The sequence below is a fragment of the Vipera ursinii genome (genome assembly GCF_947247035.1).
Source record: "Vipera ursinii genome assembly, chromosome: 1".
Classification (NCBI taxonomy): domain Eukaryota; kingdom Metazoa; phylum Chordata; class Lepidosauria; order Squamata; family Viperidae; genus Vipera; species Vipera ursinii.
Window position 1 is genome coordinate 290,565,132 of NC_139512.1, and position 16,179 is coordinate 290,581,310.

The 16,179-nt window shown below is 39.0% G+C and overlaps 1 protein-coding gene across 2 annotated transcripts; it reads right to left on the bottom strand.

Annotated features, from left to right (window-relative positions):
• Positions 1-1,329: 1,329 nt before the first annotated feature.
• Positions 1,330-15,995, bottom strand: TFB2M (transcription factor B2, mitochondrial). 2 transcript variants are annotated; one of them, XM_083348812.1, is made up of 8 exons: positions 15,483-15,995; positions 12,129-12,217; positions 11,129-11,279; positions 10,232-10,380; positions 7,771-7,860; positions 7,000-7,059; positions 4,679-4,821; positions 1,330-2,272 (listed from the first exon to the last, which is right to left on the bottom strand). In XM_083348812.1, exons 1-8 carry the CDS (start codon positions 15,796-15,798, stop codon positions 2,086-2,088), a joined length of 1,185 nt encoding a protein of 394 aa, XP_083204938.1. In that variant the 5' UTR covers positions 15,799-15,995; the 3' UTR covers positions 1,330-2,085. The 2 variants fall into 2 exon arrangements, with proteins under 2 accessions (XP_083204938.1, XP_083204939.1); XM_083348813.1 differs by lacking the exon at positions 7,000-7,059.
• Positions 15,996-16,179: the final 184 nt, after the last annotated feature.

A 16,179-nucleotide genomic window follows, 5' to 3' on the forward strand; every position in this document is an offset into this window, starting at 1 on the left:
AATAGGTTTTAGACATCGAAATGACTCAAACAATTACCAGCATTTTCTTTAATTTAAATCAGAGCTAAAGAAACCTAAGAATCTGAGAACTGGACATCTCCCCAAGCCACTCATTTTTTGGTCCCAAGACTCACTCTGATGCTTTCTGGAAATAGCAACATTGGTTTTCTCCCAAACACACAAATAAATCCCCCCAATTAGAATTAAGGAGAAAAAGAATTTTCTCCCAGAGCCAGGAAAATTTAGACATCCCATCCATTATGCACTTTTACCTTCACCTAGTTCAGCCTTTACTTTCTCAAAAGCACAGACTGTAGTTAGCAAATGTGGCCATCTCTAAATAAAATGGTATTCATTGATGATGATGATGATAACTTTATTGTCACTTTGAATGTACACCAATCGGCATACATCAAAATGAAATTTCGTTGCATACAGCTCTCAAAGGGTCACCACCTCCGATATATACTCCTTGTTCGTGGCCCGCTCAAATTTCACATTGTCCATTTTAGTCTCTAGGGAGTGAACGATGGCAAACAGGACAGATGGAAATGGGTGTGGATTAGCCCACAAATTTGCTTGTATTCTGACAACCTCGCCTTCTTTCCTTTTTCTGATCCTGACTTTTCCACCTTTTCCTTAAAGAGGCCTTGCTTCTTTTCACCCCTGGAGCACGCTGCTGCCGCCACCAACTCCTCCAAAAGCCTCTCTCTCTTCCTCTGGGCCTGCCGACAGCCTCATCCAGTTCCTTCACTCCATAAGCTCCAGGTCCTCTCCTCCTCTGCCTCCTCTGGAAACAGCCCTGATTTGCAATAGAATCCATCACTAGGCCAGCAGTCAGATCTTGCTGCTGGTATAACAAATTCAAACAGCGCCAACGACTTTTAACGGTCTCACCAACAGTTCCAAAACAACTAGAAACTCGCCAGGCCAGCAAAGATTGTCGGTCATATGTCGTATGTTACCTTAGTTCCACCATGTTGCTCAAACACATTAAAATCTTCTTGATCATGTGGCCTATAGCCCTTACTATCCCTCCCAAAACTATTCACTTGAGATAGTATGGTCTTATTCATAAGTAACTTATTCATAAGTAACTGTAAGCTGGAATTACGCTAGCAGTTTAATATACTAAACAAAACGTGATCTTGAATCTGGGACTTTGTACTCAACTTAATTTTCTTATTTAATAAAGTTTATATTATTATTATTATTATTATTATTATTATTATTATTATATTATTCTGCTATGGGGAAACACACTGATCATGACAAATCAACCTAATTGTCTTTTTTTATACAGTGACAATTAACCGGAAACAGGCAATGGACAGTTTAACTTGTATTCAACAAAGTCTCCAATAAAATACTAGAAGGCAGCATGGCAAAAGATGAACTGCACTATTATATCATTGGATGAATATTGAGTTGAAGAAGCATACCCATCAAATGTTTATCAAAGGCTTCACATTAAGTTGGAAAGAAGAACTAAGTGGTTACACAAGGACTCCATTCTAGACTTCTGTACCCCTGAACATATAACTTAGGATGAAGGGTTAGAAAATATATTCAATCTGCATATGACAGAAAGGTAAAAGTAAAAGTAAAAATCTTATAGAGTACAGTAGGTTCAGGAGATAATAACTTGTTAAACTGGAATAAATAGGTAGAAACCAGCAAGATAACTTTCAGCAGTGACAAATTCCATGTCTTAAGATTTGGGTAGGAAAAATCAAAAGCATAGTTAAGAATTGCAGGGGACCATACTGGGCATCACTACATGCCCCCTTCACTCTTTCTTCCATTTTTTTCATTCAGTTATCTTGGTAAAATACTGATTTAGAAAATATCTGTTTTATACAGAACTGGTGGGGTACACAGTAATTGTTTTCTAATCTTTGCAGTTTCCAAGATACAGCAACTTCAGAGTTGATCATTTAGGATCCATTGTATCTTCCTTGTTTGCATAATTTAAATTTTCTAGAACTGTCATCTTCATAGGGATTAACTTCTTTGTAAAATTTCAAGGTGTGGTTCTAAATATTTCAGTTTAGAAAAAACATTATAAATTAAATAGTCTTCATTTTAAAGAATTGCGCTATCATCTGCCAATAAATCGGCGTCACAGAACAAATTTCGATCAATTCGATTAGACTGTTCCATACGTTCAAAGAGAGATTTGTATGTTTCTGGGTATAAACCACCAGCTGTAACATCTTCTGGAATCTCCAACTCGGTCAACAAATTCTTTGCATTCTGATAAGTCCATAAACTGGAAAACAATGGAAAAATTAGATATAATTTAATAGATAAAGATCAAGTAATATGTTCTTAAAATCTTGCCTCCAAATATGATACCCAAAAGTACCAGTATGCTTGCAAATATCTGCCTTAGCGATTGCCTAACTCAGGGGTCCCCAAACCCCAGTCCATGGACCAGTAATGGGCCGCAGCATGCCAGCAACTGCTCCGCACAAACAAGCAAAGCCCCATCCACAGGATGCAGGCGGCACACAAACCTTGCACCTTCCGGTCCGCAGAAAAACCTCTCTCCACAGAACTGGTCCCTGGTGCCCAAAAGGTTGGGGACCTCTGGCCTAACTGGCTTGCCTGATTCTATTTAGAATATTTTAATTTTTTTAAAAAATAAACAGGAATCCAACTTGATCTTAAATAAAACATCAGTTTCATGTATTATACTTACTGGCAAGAACTTTTTTGAATTCCACCATAGATTTAGACACAATTTTTGGCAAGAAAAACTTCAGCCAATGCTTGTTCCCTACCCCTCCACCCTGGAGCATATGAGCACATTTCCAAAAATACGTTAAAATAATAACAAGCATCTTGGGAGTTAGGGTGATAGTGGGGAACAATTTAATTTCCTTTTAGCAAAGGGATGTTCTGTCACTGGCTCTGTTAATCATAAGCATACTGTTAGGCATACAGGTAATCCTTGAGTTATGATCATAATGGGACCTGGAATTCCACAAGCAGCCATCTTTCTAGCAACTTGGAACCAAGAGGATTTCTCCTTGCATGCATTTGCCTCCCCCCCTCACCCCCCAGCTTTAGCGGTGATGGAAGGAGGACAGGACACTGCCAAAGCTGGTATGCTAATGCCTTAGAAAGGAAAGGCTAGGGTTGGTGAGGAAAGGAAAGCCAAAAGCTTCACCAGCATCTTGGAAAAAGACGACTCCTTGTCACATGGCCCAGCAAGAAGTGTCCTGTCCTCCTTCCATCACACAACCTCTTGAGCTCTGGAGATCTCAGAAAAGTAGTGAGCAATCGGTAATGTGGGCAGGCAGGAACATGTGGAACCCAGGGGACCAGCAAAGCAGAGTCAGTGCCTGTGGGGATCTGATGGGACAGGATGGGAGGGAAATAGATGGAGGGGGGGTTGCAGCATCTCTGTGGTCGGTCATAAGGGTGAACAACCCCAGGGATGTTTCAACAGACATAACTTTGGAAATGGGTTGTAAGTACCTTTTGGGGAGGGGGGGCAAAGAAGGTTGTCGTAACTATCACTAAGTGATCTGTTATAAGTTGAGGATTATCAGTATTCTAAAATTTTCCAAATTCCTATTTATTCTATAATGTTGGGATAGTGTAATAAAATATAAAAATATACATGATTTTGTACATTTTGAAAAAGCCAAAACATGTCTTTCTCTCTGTAGATAGATAGATAGATAGATAGATAGATAGATAGATAGATAGATAGATAGATAGATAGATAGATAGATGATAGATACTGTTGAGTTTTCATGCATTTAAACCCAAAATTTAATATGAGCTTCATTTGGTTTCTCTTTCACTGACAAAAACTAAGTCAAACTTCCTATACAGCTTGAATTTATTGCAACATTTCCAGAACATTTACAGCAAAATTCATACTGTTCAAGCATAATGGAATTATCAATAATTCCATTTCCTTTTTGCATAATGCAACTGTTATCTCCTTTGCCTCCACAAATTTACTGTCCTGTTGCCTGTTTTATGCAATTTTTCCTCCGTAAAAAATTTGAGAGCTCTTTTTGAATTCCAGCACTGAAAAGTATCTTCTATGTTTCTTCCTTCTAGCTGTCAATCTTATCCATAACAAGCTTTCTACTTTGATACATTAACTTCACTATGTACCATACTGTCAAAATAAAATATATTCTATGGAGTCCTTGGTGTTCTCTGAGTTTCGTTGCTCGCTTTCATTACTGAACTAGCTAACATCAATATCAGTGAGTGTGAGGTTTACTGCCTGTTTATAGATAGTAGCATGCCCTGCCTATGTTGGTGAGAGTGTGGTTTTCTCCTTTATAGTTTCTTGGATTACGGCAGGGATGTCAAACTGCTGGCCCACGGGCCAAATGCGTCACATCAAAACTGCGGCCACTCCATTGCCGGCAATGGGAAAAAAAAGTCATGATACGTCGTGACATGTCACATGATGTCACAAGTTTGACACCTGTGGATTAGGGTATTGTTTTATGTTGTTTGTCTGGTGTTAATCACTGCTTATCTGGGTGTTGGCTGCTGGAGAGGATGTATCATTACACATGTATAATACATGTGCACATATGTAATGGTAACTATATACCATTTTACTTATTTATGGCATGACACATTGTATTAAACATTAGTCTATGCAGTTTTGCAATTGAGAAAATTTAATTTTACTTACTTCAATTTGTTGATTAGCTTAGTTGAGGCTTTACCAAAACATTGCTTTAACATCATAATAAATATTGCTGAATTAGCAGTTGTCAAGAAGTCTGTAAATAAATCTTTGCGCGGTGTTAATTGTACTAAATACAAGTGTTCATTCTGCAGAAGGTAGAAGAATAAAAAATCTCAATTTAACAATTAACTCAAATGCATTTTAACCAATATTTTTTATAAACTTGATCAGATTAAACTCGTCTGAAAACTTCATTGGGAATTTGGTAAAAGGAATGTCTATGCATATATATTTTATTAATCTATTAATATATGCAGAAAAATGTAAAATAATGGTTCTTTAGTATATTAGCTCTGTTTGTTGGCCTTCAGACACATTCAATTCTTCCCAAGGAGCTAGTATTTCATAATGTATAAGCAAAATATATATACAGATCCAAGCAGTCTGGCTTTTTGCAACTGTCAGATGGAAACATTGTCAATACATAGATTTTCTAATGTCCATCCAAGATTTGCCAATAACCTAGTGTGCCAATAACAACTGGGAACACGATGGCCAGTTTATGCCATAAACTTTCCATTTCAATTTTCAAATCTTGCTAATTTGGGATTTTCTCCAATTCTTTTTCTTCTACTGTACTATCTCCTGGTACTACCACACCAATTATCTATAATTCTTCAGCCACAATTAAATCTGGTGTGTTATGAGCCAAGACTATCAGTTTGCAATCAGAACTTTGCATCTGGCATTTTTAATCCACCTTTATTATCATAATGGTTTGTCATACAGTTAGCCAGATGTTTAAATTAGATTTGATGTTTTTATACACTTTTCAAGTTCTTCCCAAGGACCTGGGATAGGTAGATGTGGATGTTTGATGGTGTTAAAGATATTGTTGCAGGATGTACAGTAAGTGGTTCTGAGTAAAGCTGCCTTTTGCAATTGAATGATGGTAATTTTGTCAATGCCGATATTGTTATTAAATTTATTTGCCACCCATCTCATGGTTTAAGGTGACTCTGAGCATTATATTGCCCAATTAACAGAATAACAGAGTTGGAAGGGACCATGGAGGTCTTCTAGTCCAACCCCCTGATCAAGCAGGACACCTTACACTATTCCAAACAAGTGGCTGTCCAGCCTCTTTTTTAAAGCCTCTAGTGATGGAGCACCCACAACTTCTGAAGGCAAGCTGTTCCACTGGTTAATTGTTCTGTTAGGAAATTTCTGCTTAGTTCTAGGCTGCTTATCTCCTTGTTAGATAAGGCTCAGTGTTCAAGTCTGTTGAGATCCATCTGGAACTTGAGCTTATCTTCTGGGAAAACTCCTAGTAATTCTTCCAGATTATTTACTGATATGTACATGTGGTCTGTCTTGGATTATGAATATCTTAATTCCCCTTTTCATGGTAATGTACATGACATTTATTGCAAAATTATAGCAAACCATGGAAAGACTGCAATAACAATTCCTAGTAGGAATCTTCCCAACACAGGTAGTCCTCAACTTATGACTGTAACTAAGCCAGGAATTATGGTCATAAATAGTTGTGGTCATAAGTCAAGGCACACACGTGACCAGAAAAAAAAAAGATCTTTCTTGCAGCAATTATTAAGACAAAGCCATAATCACTCATTTGAATGACCATTTTTTTTTGCTGGCTTCCCTGTAAATTGGAATTATGTTACCGCAGAACATCGTAACCAATTGTAAACATGACCTGCCTGACAAGCAATCACACAATTGGGGGTGGGGGTGGGGTGGCACAACTATTTATGGTTGGGGTGACTTATGGGCCATAAAGCATCTGTTCCATGACTGTCATATCTTCGAACAGTTGCAAAATGATTGGTCTTTAAGTGAGGACTACCTGCATAGGTTTTGATTCATGTAAAAATACTTTGAAACTAAAATTTGATGTTAATTAAGTGCAAATAAAAGCTATCTGTTTTTCTCTAAAATAGAATAGACATTCAAATCCATTATTTGGCTTTTTACATACAACTCCTTAAATCAAATTGGGCACAATCACTTTTCAAACCTCTCAATTATGTGTCTGCAGAGGAAGAATTAACTGCATCTTGAACAGCCCCAAATTAATTTGTGGAGTCCTGAGTGGTCTCCGAGTTTCATTGTTTTCTTGCAGATATTTCTTTACCCAAACTAGGTAACTCATCAGTGCTAGCTCAGAGCACCAAGGACTCTTCATTTCAACCCTGAGCTACAAAAATTCTCCTTTAAATTTGTATATTTTTCTTGCACATAAAATCACCCAGACATTCACACTGCATTTATTTTAGGACTGACAAATATTAAAATCTCACCGCACTATTTGATCTCAAGGACTTTTTCCTTGAAATAGTTAAAAATGAAGAGCAAGGCTCCTAGAAGAGAGGAAACAATGAAAGTTAGTGTAGCTTTAAAATACTACGGCCAAGATATGAAAGAAAGAATGAAGAAGCACTAAAATCAATTATACATTCAGCTTTCTGAATGTTGGCATCCTAAATAGAGATTTTGACAATAGGTTTATACATAGAAGTCCATTTTTTATTATCTTGCTTTCCGCAGATTTCAGCAGTTAATTTTCAGGGTACAGCAATCCCCCCCATCATAAATAAAACATAGTGTGATGAGAATAGACAAGAAGACACTTACATTGTTTTGTGTAAGACTAAGAAAATAAGCATTTTGTTATTAACAAAAACAATTTCAGAATTTACATTATAGCAACTTGATAAATGCAGGGAATGATAGCTAAAGTGCTACAAGTCAGTTTCTCTTATATGAGATGTTCTCACTGCATAGCTCGCTGCCTTTGAAAACACTTCAACTAGGTTAAGGGACTTTCCTGAGACACATCTTACTGTAGCATCTCCATACATGAGCACACAAAAAAAGGAGATGAGGTAAGGTGGATATTATAATTTGTCAAGTTCCACATTACTATATAACACTTGAGATGATAAAAATGCTGTCTTCACACATCTCACTCTTTTCAATAACATGTCCCAAATTTTTAGTATCAAGTCAGTGATAAATGTGCAAGACAAGCAGGTCTGCGTTATTAATCACTGCATACACAAAATGCTCACCTTATGCAGAAGATGAATATCACAAGCTGTTTGCCAAAGTACACTTAGTGTCTGGTAATATTTTTTATCTGGAGGTTTTGCAACAAAAACCTGGCAAAGGAGAAGCAGTAATTTTACATTATATTTCTGATTTTATTATGAAAACCTGAATCAACACTTGAAAGCCTCAGTGAGCCAAGAAATGCTAAAAAGTGAATCAAGGTATGCAAGACAGCTTGTTGGAGATTATGCTGGATGTGCCATATGTTGCTTTTGTATATGTGTGTGTGCCTTAAAATCATTATTGACTTGGCAATTGCCCATACAAGTCCTGCAGTATTCTTGGCAATAGGTGAACCTTATTTTTGCTAATATTTTCCTAGCTTCCTTCTCATAGAAATCTATTACAGTTCCAAAGATACAAAAACTTATCTAGAGTATAATAGTCTAATGATGTCTACATTAGTTATGTAACTGAATTAGCTGAAAATGCAAATATCTGCAAGCTCTAGCAGTAAGTCACAGGACATAGTGAAAAACATGGGACTTATGATTAAATTTAAAGAAAAACTACCGTAGCTAAAAACAACAGGTAGAGAGCATCCAGTCTTAGAACTGACAACTCAATAGGCCTATGGAGATTCTCAGACATCCTGGTAATGGTTGTCTCACAAGGTGTTGTTTCAAAAGGCAGTGGAACTTTTTTCCTTGAGAAAGACATTTCAATTCTTATCAAAGAAGCTTCTTGGATGAGAAATGAAACGTTCCTCAATGAAAAAACAAAATCCACTTGCCTTTTGAAAAAGCATCTTTGAGATGACCATTCAATATCTTCATTGCTGAAGTCATGAATATCTTCTGTCTTTTAAGAGTTTATTATCAACTCAGCAGTCAAGAAATACACTGCTTCTCTGGCAACTATTAGATTAGCAAAGAACACTCTAGAAAAGATATTCCGAGAAAGAGGAAATCTAGCAAGGTGGTTGGTAAGAGTCAACATTGATTTGATGGCACATAATCTATCAAATGAATAATCTACGTCTGATGAAACATTATTTGTATCAGGAAGCTTATTTCATTGTTTTCTTGTCATCATATTTTGCCTTTTATTAAATTAAACAGAAGAAACAAAAAAACCAAAAGCTGTGTCTATGCATATATAGTTTTGCTATAAAAGTTTCAATAAACTAGTGGACCAGCGAAATGCTGTGGACGTAGTATATACTTAGATTTCAGTAAGGCATTTGATAAAGTAGACCACAACCTACTCCTTGGTAAGCTAGAAAAAGGTGCCTATTTCAGCGCAGAAACACCCACTAAAATAAATTGATCATGAAAAATGTTGCCTATTTTTTCTATTTGAATAACGCTGAAAATAGAATGGATTTTATTCAGTATCTCACAAAGAGGGTTTCCTTTTTCTCATTCCACATGGCAGAAAATGCAGTGAATATAGGGATTTTGCGATTCAGCAGTGCCGGTTACACAGGCCAGGAACACTGCTAGATCTTCCTAAATGTTTCTAAAATATGAAAATCTACATATGATTTATATTTGACTAGAAATCACACTTTCTACTGCCAATGTAAATTAGATTAGGTATAGTTATAACTTATTTCTACGTCATCTCTTATCTGAGAATATCTTCAAGATAACTCATAAAAAGTTAAAAGTATTCCTCATTTAACAGCCAACTGTTCAGTTATCATTTGAAGCTATCTATGACAGTGGTGAAAAATGGGTACCGATGACCAATCCTCCTCACAGCTGCAGTGTCCCCATGGTCACATGACTGAGATTCGGGTGCTTGGTAACCGTCTTGCAATTACGACAACAGAGAATCCCACACATGATCCCCATTTGTGTCCTTCACTGCCAGCTTCCAATAAGAAAAATCAATGGGAAAGGTGGCAGGAGGGTGCAAATGATGATCACAAGAAAACCACATGTAGCTTGCTTTAATGACAGCAACTGGAATTGTTGCAACTGCTGTTGTAAGCCAACACTTCGTGACATTGCGCTTTACGATCACGTGGTTTAGCAACAGTTGTCAGTCCCAGTTACTGTTGGCAAGCAAAGACTATCTGTATAACAACATATTTTTAAATGATACAGTAAAGGCAATATATTACAACAAATCTTAAATTCAAAATTCAAAACAAACATTATAAATCATCAATATATTTTAGAATTGTTTTTAAAATGTTTTTTTTTTAAAAAAAGGTCTAGTACTTAAGGAAACACTAGAAATCAGGAGACTGTGAGTTCTAGTCCTGCTTTAGGAATGAAAGCTGGCTGGATCACTTTGAGCCAGTCACTCTCTTTCAGCCGAACCCATCTCGCAGGATTGTCGCAGGGAAAATAGGAGGAGGGGGGAGCATTATGTTTGTTCACTCCCTTGGGTTATTTATAAAAATAAAAAAGATAGGATAAAAATAAACACAATTTCAAAGTTGACTTACTGCAATTTTTTTATACAAACCTTGTACATTCTTTCACTGACAAACAAGTTCAGTTCTATTCTTCCATAATTAAATATAGAGCTGCATTCATATAAAAAATAAGTATATTTCCAAAGAATGGTCCGTTCTTCTTTTCGGGGGACAATTCCAACCACTTTTAGAGGAATATCTGTTTTTAAAGTCAATCATGATGTTTGAAAATTAGGACAAATAAATCCTAAGTCAGCAATCTAGTATTAAATTAAAAAATTAAAAGCCCTTATAAGTAGAACACCAACCCTGACATTCCCTAAATTCTGCTGAAGACGTTACCTAGTCCTAGCCTACAAGCAAAATGTTTGCAATCCAATCCACAAGCTTGAAGGAACCTTCACCCTCATCCTACATCCAAGGTACAGATTGTCGCCACTATCACAAAATTAAAAATTATTATAAGCACAATAGTTAGCTTCAGCAATATAACTATTAGCATTTGGGACTTTCATCTTCCTAGTTATGTTTTGTTCATGAAAGCCCACTTCTTATTCACATTCAAAAGATTTATTAAAAAGTTCTATTAGAGACTTAGCAAGGAGAAATAGCACCATTTTCACTGGTTATTTTTATATCTACAGACAGCCTTCAAATTTGATAACTTGGAAAGAAATTATGGAATCCTTCCTTAGCATATTTTTTTAAAGTAAAGTCTTAATAGTTTTCTGCTTCAGCAGAATATTTTTAAAAAATATTTTGGACTAATGCGAAGATAATTTTAAAAAAGCCATTTTCCTTTTCATGTTATAACTTTTATATTGAAATGATTTAGTTACATGATTCTGTCTGAATGGGAGACACCTCAAATTCAAAAGATCAAGAAAAAGTGAATGTACAATTTAAATTTGTCAGGTTACAATAAACATACATGTATAGTAATTTACCTGATGTCCAAGGAACTTCGGAGATTCTCAATTTGTTAAAAAGTGTCTCAGAACATAATTCACCCTTCAAAAATGCATTTGGATTACCATCCAATTTTATGAAGTTGGAATGCACTACGTCCAATTGGTTTTCAAATTCTTTCTGTAGAGACTAAATACAAGCATACAATTAGGGGTTAACCAGAACACCTGAAATAGCCTTCCTCTAGGCTATTCTATTCTTGTCAATCACTTTCTCCTTAGACTGTTGGTATCTCTTCAACTATCACTCACACTGACCTGCGACAGAAGTAAAGGAAAGGTCTCCAAAATTTAATATTGAAAGAAATTTTTAAAATTGAATTTGCTGCAATGGAAATTTACTGAGTGGAGAAACAAGCTTACCAAAGAAACAATGGATGGGAACCAGGAAAGGACAGCATAAAAGGAGGATGTAAGAGAAACATGTAGGGAAAATTATCTGGGTCTTCAGAATGGGAAAAGGAGCTGTAAGTGGAGATAACTAGCAAAACAGGAAAGAACCTATTTTTCTAAGAAGTCAATTAGTCACACCTTGCATAAATTATCTCCTAATTTTAATGTACATGTGATGTATGATTTAGTATGTAGCAGGAAATGTATAGGAGGCGGTCAGAAAGAGTGTAACCTCATAGTAAGGTTTAAGGTTTAAGGTTTATTACATTTATATAGTACCTCAAACAATGGGGAAAGAGGAGGGATGTGGCGGCTGGGACAGGATTATATAAAGAAGGGAATATTTTGGATTGAAACTTTGGAGAGAACCAAGCTTTGATAGCTTCTCTCCCCGCTTATTGCAATAAATGAAACAAAAGGTGTTCACTGTGTCTTGGCTAGTTATTGGTCAGGCGAGCTTGCCTCTGGTCACAAAGGAAAGTAGCCAGGAGCACATAGCCATAATCTAGAAATATCAGAAAGGTTTTCCAGCCTTGCTTTAAAATGAAAATGCAGAGATTTATAATGGGATTAAGACAATACCTACCTCTAAGTTAGGAAGAAAGGCTTTATTATTCTCTAGAGCTATAACATGGGCTCCAGTATTAAGCAGCTCTCGAGTCAACACTCCAGGACCTAAAAATAGCCATTGTTTAATACTCCATTCTAGAATGTATTCAAAAAGCTCTATTTTTATTTAAAAGAGAGATAGCAACCAAAATAGTCTACTTGAAAGTTGAAAAATGCACATTTATCTATACATCAGGTATTGCCTAATCCTAAAAGGAGAGAAGAAACAAATATTGTTCAGCTGCCAATAATGGTATCTGGTTTGGAAAATCCACCTTGATCAAAAAGAGGCAACGCTACAGGTAATCCCCAAGTTATGAGTATTCACTTAGCACTCATTTGAAGTTACATGATAAGTGTCCCCTAGTTTTTACGAGAAAATCCCAAAATTACGAATGTTCCAGCACCACGGCAGTTGTGTGCCCTTATGAACGACTGCAGAGGCTCTGCGACATTCACTCTACCCCCCCCCCGCTCCCCACAACTGCTTCCCCTTCCCCCTCCCTTCGTGCCACCCCAGACTCATCTTGAGAAGATCTGTCTCCTCCCTGCCGCAATTTCTGTCACTGCTTGAGTTGCGAGGATGACAAGAAGACTGGTCAGGATTTGGGCTACTGGCTGGTCAGACAAGGAATAGGTTGGGCGAGGTGGGGGCTGGGTGGGGAGGGGAGATCATGGCCGCTCAGGTGGCTGCCACTGCTGCCAGCAGCTTGGACGCAGGTGCAAGGGGACACTCCCCGCAATGCCTGCCTGCTCAGTTGAAGGCTTCGTTCCTGCCTTCAAACTAAGGCAGGTGCATGCGAGCGAGCAGTGCACCTGGGCCATGGACAGCATTGGTTTCTGCACCTGGCCAACTCCGATTTCACGCTTTGCCCCATAGGCAAGCAAACAAAGGAAATGCTCCCCCCCAGAATGGAAGCTTCTGGGGGGCATGATCTCTTTTGAACTCGCATGAAAATGCACGAAAAGCATTTCCAAGCTGACTCTCCTCTCCCTCAAAGAGAAAGAAACCACAGCAGAGGTTTGCATGGTATTGAGTCCGGAGCAGCAAGAAGGGAGGGGGAAGCATGTGGTATCTTAGTGGGTCAGGGAGGCCTTGGGGGCCTGTTCCATCACTAAGCCCTCCATGGCCTTTCCCACCCTGAGATACCTCATGTGCACTTAACAAGCCACGTGAGTCTTAATGAGCAGGGAGTGATCTCGTTCGAGATTCACTCCCACAAATTTTCGAGTTACAAATGGAATGGGCAGGCTCCATTACATTCGTAACTTGAGGACTACCTTAGAGGACTACCTATTCCTCTAAGTCAGGGGTGTCAAACTGCCGGCCCACGGGCCAGATACGTCATCCCAAAACCGTGCCCACCCCATTGCTGGCAATGGAGAAAAAGCTCCGATACATTGCACGACGTCACGTGACACCGCGAGTTTCACACGTCTGCTCCAAGTGGTCACTCCCAATTCAATCTGCTATCAGAGAAATAGCTTTTGTGCCTGTGTCATCCCAAATATGTGTTCATGAAACCCTAAAATATGTCATAGTCTGACAATGGTATGAAATAGCTAAATCCTGCTAGCTGTCAGTTCTTTTGCATGAAAGCTAGCAAGATATAGGAGTTTCATGATATTTCAACCACTTTTTCATTTTAATTTTTAGTGCATGCAACAATACCTGAAAAGGTTGGTTGTTTTTTAATGTAACTGAAGGAGCAGTAGAAACAGCTTTTCCAACATAGATAATTTTCTCTATTTTACAATTTTTTAATATTTCCATGAAAGCCAGTTCATGAGATCTGTCAGAACAGGTTTCACATGTCTTTATAACAAAAAACCTTGTCTTTTCAATAATTGTGTGATGATGCAAGCCAGTTAAAATATAATAAGGTTGAAACAAAAATATATTTGTTAGATTAACTATGTATTTCTGGACGGAGATCCCTTCAACTCAATGAAAGTTATGTTCCTGGGAGCTGTTATAAGATTGTAAAGTTACACAGAGGAGATGATTCTTCAAGAAGTACCCAATATGAATTTTTAGTATTATAAAATTATTGTCATTTTAAAAATTATAATCTGTGGAGTTTTGGGATCTTTTTAGCTTGCTTGCTTGTGTTCATTATCCAACTAGGTAACATCAGTGCTTCAGTGATAATGTTTTCTAGTTGGCTAATGAAACGTCTGCAAGCCAAGAAGTTCAAAGAGCACCAAGGCCTCCACAGTCCTATTCTGAGCTATATATATTTTCTTCTATTGAAAATTATAATCTGCTGCAGGCCGATTGCTACTGCAGCATAACGGTCAAGATACCAAACCTACCAAGCAGTAAATACCTAGAAGACGCCCTTTCTCTAACAGGTATTGCAACAAATCTGGTGAATTCCTCCTCACAGCTTTATGTCAACTTTATTATCATCACATAAATAATAATAATAAACCTTTATTGTCACAGTACATATGTACATTGAGATTAGCTGAGCCTCCCCCGTGCTCTCTCCCCCCAACACACAGTGACAACAAACCCTCCATCCTACCACACCATGTGAACCAACTACACCACACACCGGCCTCCCAAGTCAATTCTGCATAAGATTATGTCCCATTTAAAAGCCTAACAGCCCACGGATAAAAGCTATTTTTCAGCCTGTTGGTACGGCTGGCTATATTCCTATATCTCCTACCGCAGGGGTCTTCAAACTTGGCCCTTTTATGACTTGTGGACTTCAACTCCCAGAATTCCTCAGCCAGCTTTGCTGGCTGAGGAATTCTGGGAGTTGAAGTCCACAAGTCATAAAAGGGCCAAGTTTGAAGACCCCTGTCCTACCGGATGGTAGGAGAGTAAAGAGATACGTCCAGGGTGTGAGTCATCCCTGAGAATCTTCCTCACTCTTCCAAGGCAACGAGCCCTGGCGAGGTCATCCAGTGGTGTCAGGGAACAGCCCACAATGTCTTGTGCTGTGCTCACCACCCTCTGTAATACTTTCCTGTCCGCGGCTGTCAGACCAGCATACCAAATCACAATACCATACGAGAGGACGCTCTCTATAGTAGACCGGTAAAAGAGGGTCATTAGCCGTTGTTCTACCCCAGGGGTCTTCAAACTTGGCCCTTTTATGACTTCTGGACTTCAACTCCCAGAATTCCTCAGCCAGCGTGGCTGGCTGAGGAATTCTGGGAGTTGAAGTCCAGAAGTCATAAAAGGGCCAAGTTTGAAGACCCTTGTTCTACCCTGTTCTTCCGCAAGACCCTGAGGAAGTGAAGCCTCTGTTCATCGCCTTCGAGGTCACTTGGCTTAACTTTTACCCTAAAAAAGCTCCCCTTCAGTAACGCTCACCTGCCCCGAATTCCATGAGAAAGGTTCTGGACTCCTCAAAATTCATCCCCCTCGTCACCTGGGAGGCCACTCTTTGCGCTAACTGGGGGCAGACAATGAATCCTCGATCGGAGGGCGAATCCTGCTCTGCCTTTATGACCATCTGGGCGATTTTAGCTTTCAGAGAAGAAGAGTTTTCCAGGCTGTGGAGCCCGGATGTTACGCTCTGACCCTTCAGGCCCCGTACCGAGAACCGCAGCCCAGAGTGTAAAGTGGCGGCGGCCAGGGCCAACTGCCGTCCCATGAAGAGAGGGGAAACCAACGCAACGAAAACCATCTTCACGCTTTAGCGCTGTTTTTTTTTTTTTTACAAGGCGAGCGCCGATCCTTACTCACGTGCTGACCTGGCAGAACTCGACGGAGAGCACAGTTTGCACCCGGACAATTTTAGCGTTCGGAGCGCCACCGGCGGTTCCGCTTCCTCCGAGCGCTCTGTTCCCGCGGTCGGCATTCTAGCCTTCTGTTTTCATGGCACGGTCCTCTCTAGGCATATGGCACTCGGTGGCTCACACCTTTGGCTTCTGCCTCTGTGCCCCGGGAGTCCGCCGGCGGGCGTCTGGTTTCTTTGCGTCCCGTTCCTTCTCTCTGGCTTCCCGATCCTAATTTGGCTGTAGCGGAGCCAGCGGCTCGCCGGAACTCTTGCGAGGAGGCGGCCGCA

Coding starts and splice junctions, on each gene's coding strand:
- TFB2M (XM_083348812.1), bottom strand. CDS start 15,798: ATGGTTTTCGTTGCGTTGGTTTCCCCTCTCTTCATGGGACGGCAGTTG. Junction 11,280..12,128: donor CCTTTCTTCCTAACTTAGAG/GTAGGTATTGTC, acceptor GCTTGTATTTAG/TCTCTACAGAAAGAATTTGA. Junction 2,273..4,678: donor AAGCTAATCAACAAATTGAA/GTAAGTAAAATT, acceptor ATTGTTTTCCAG/TTTATGGACTTATCAGAATG.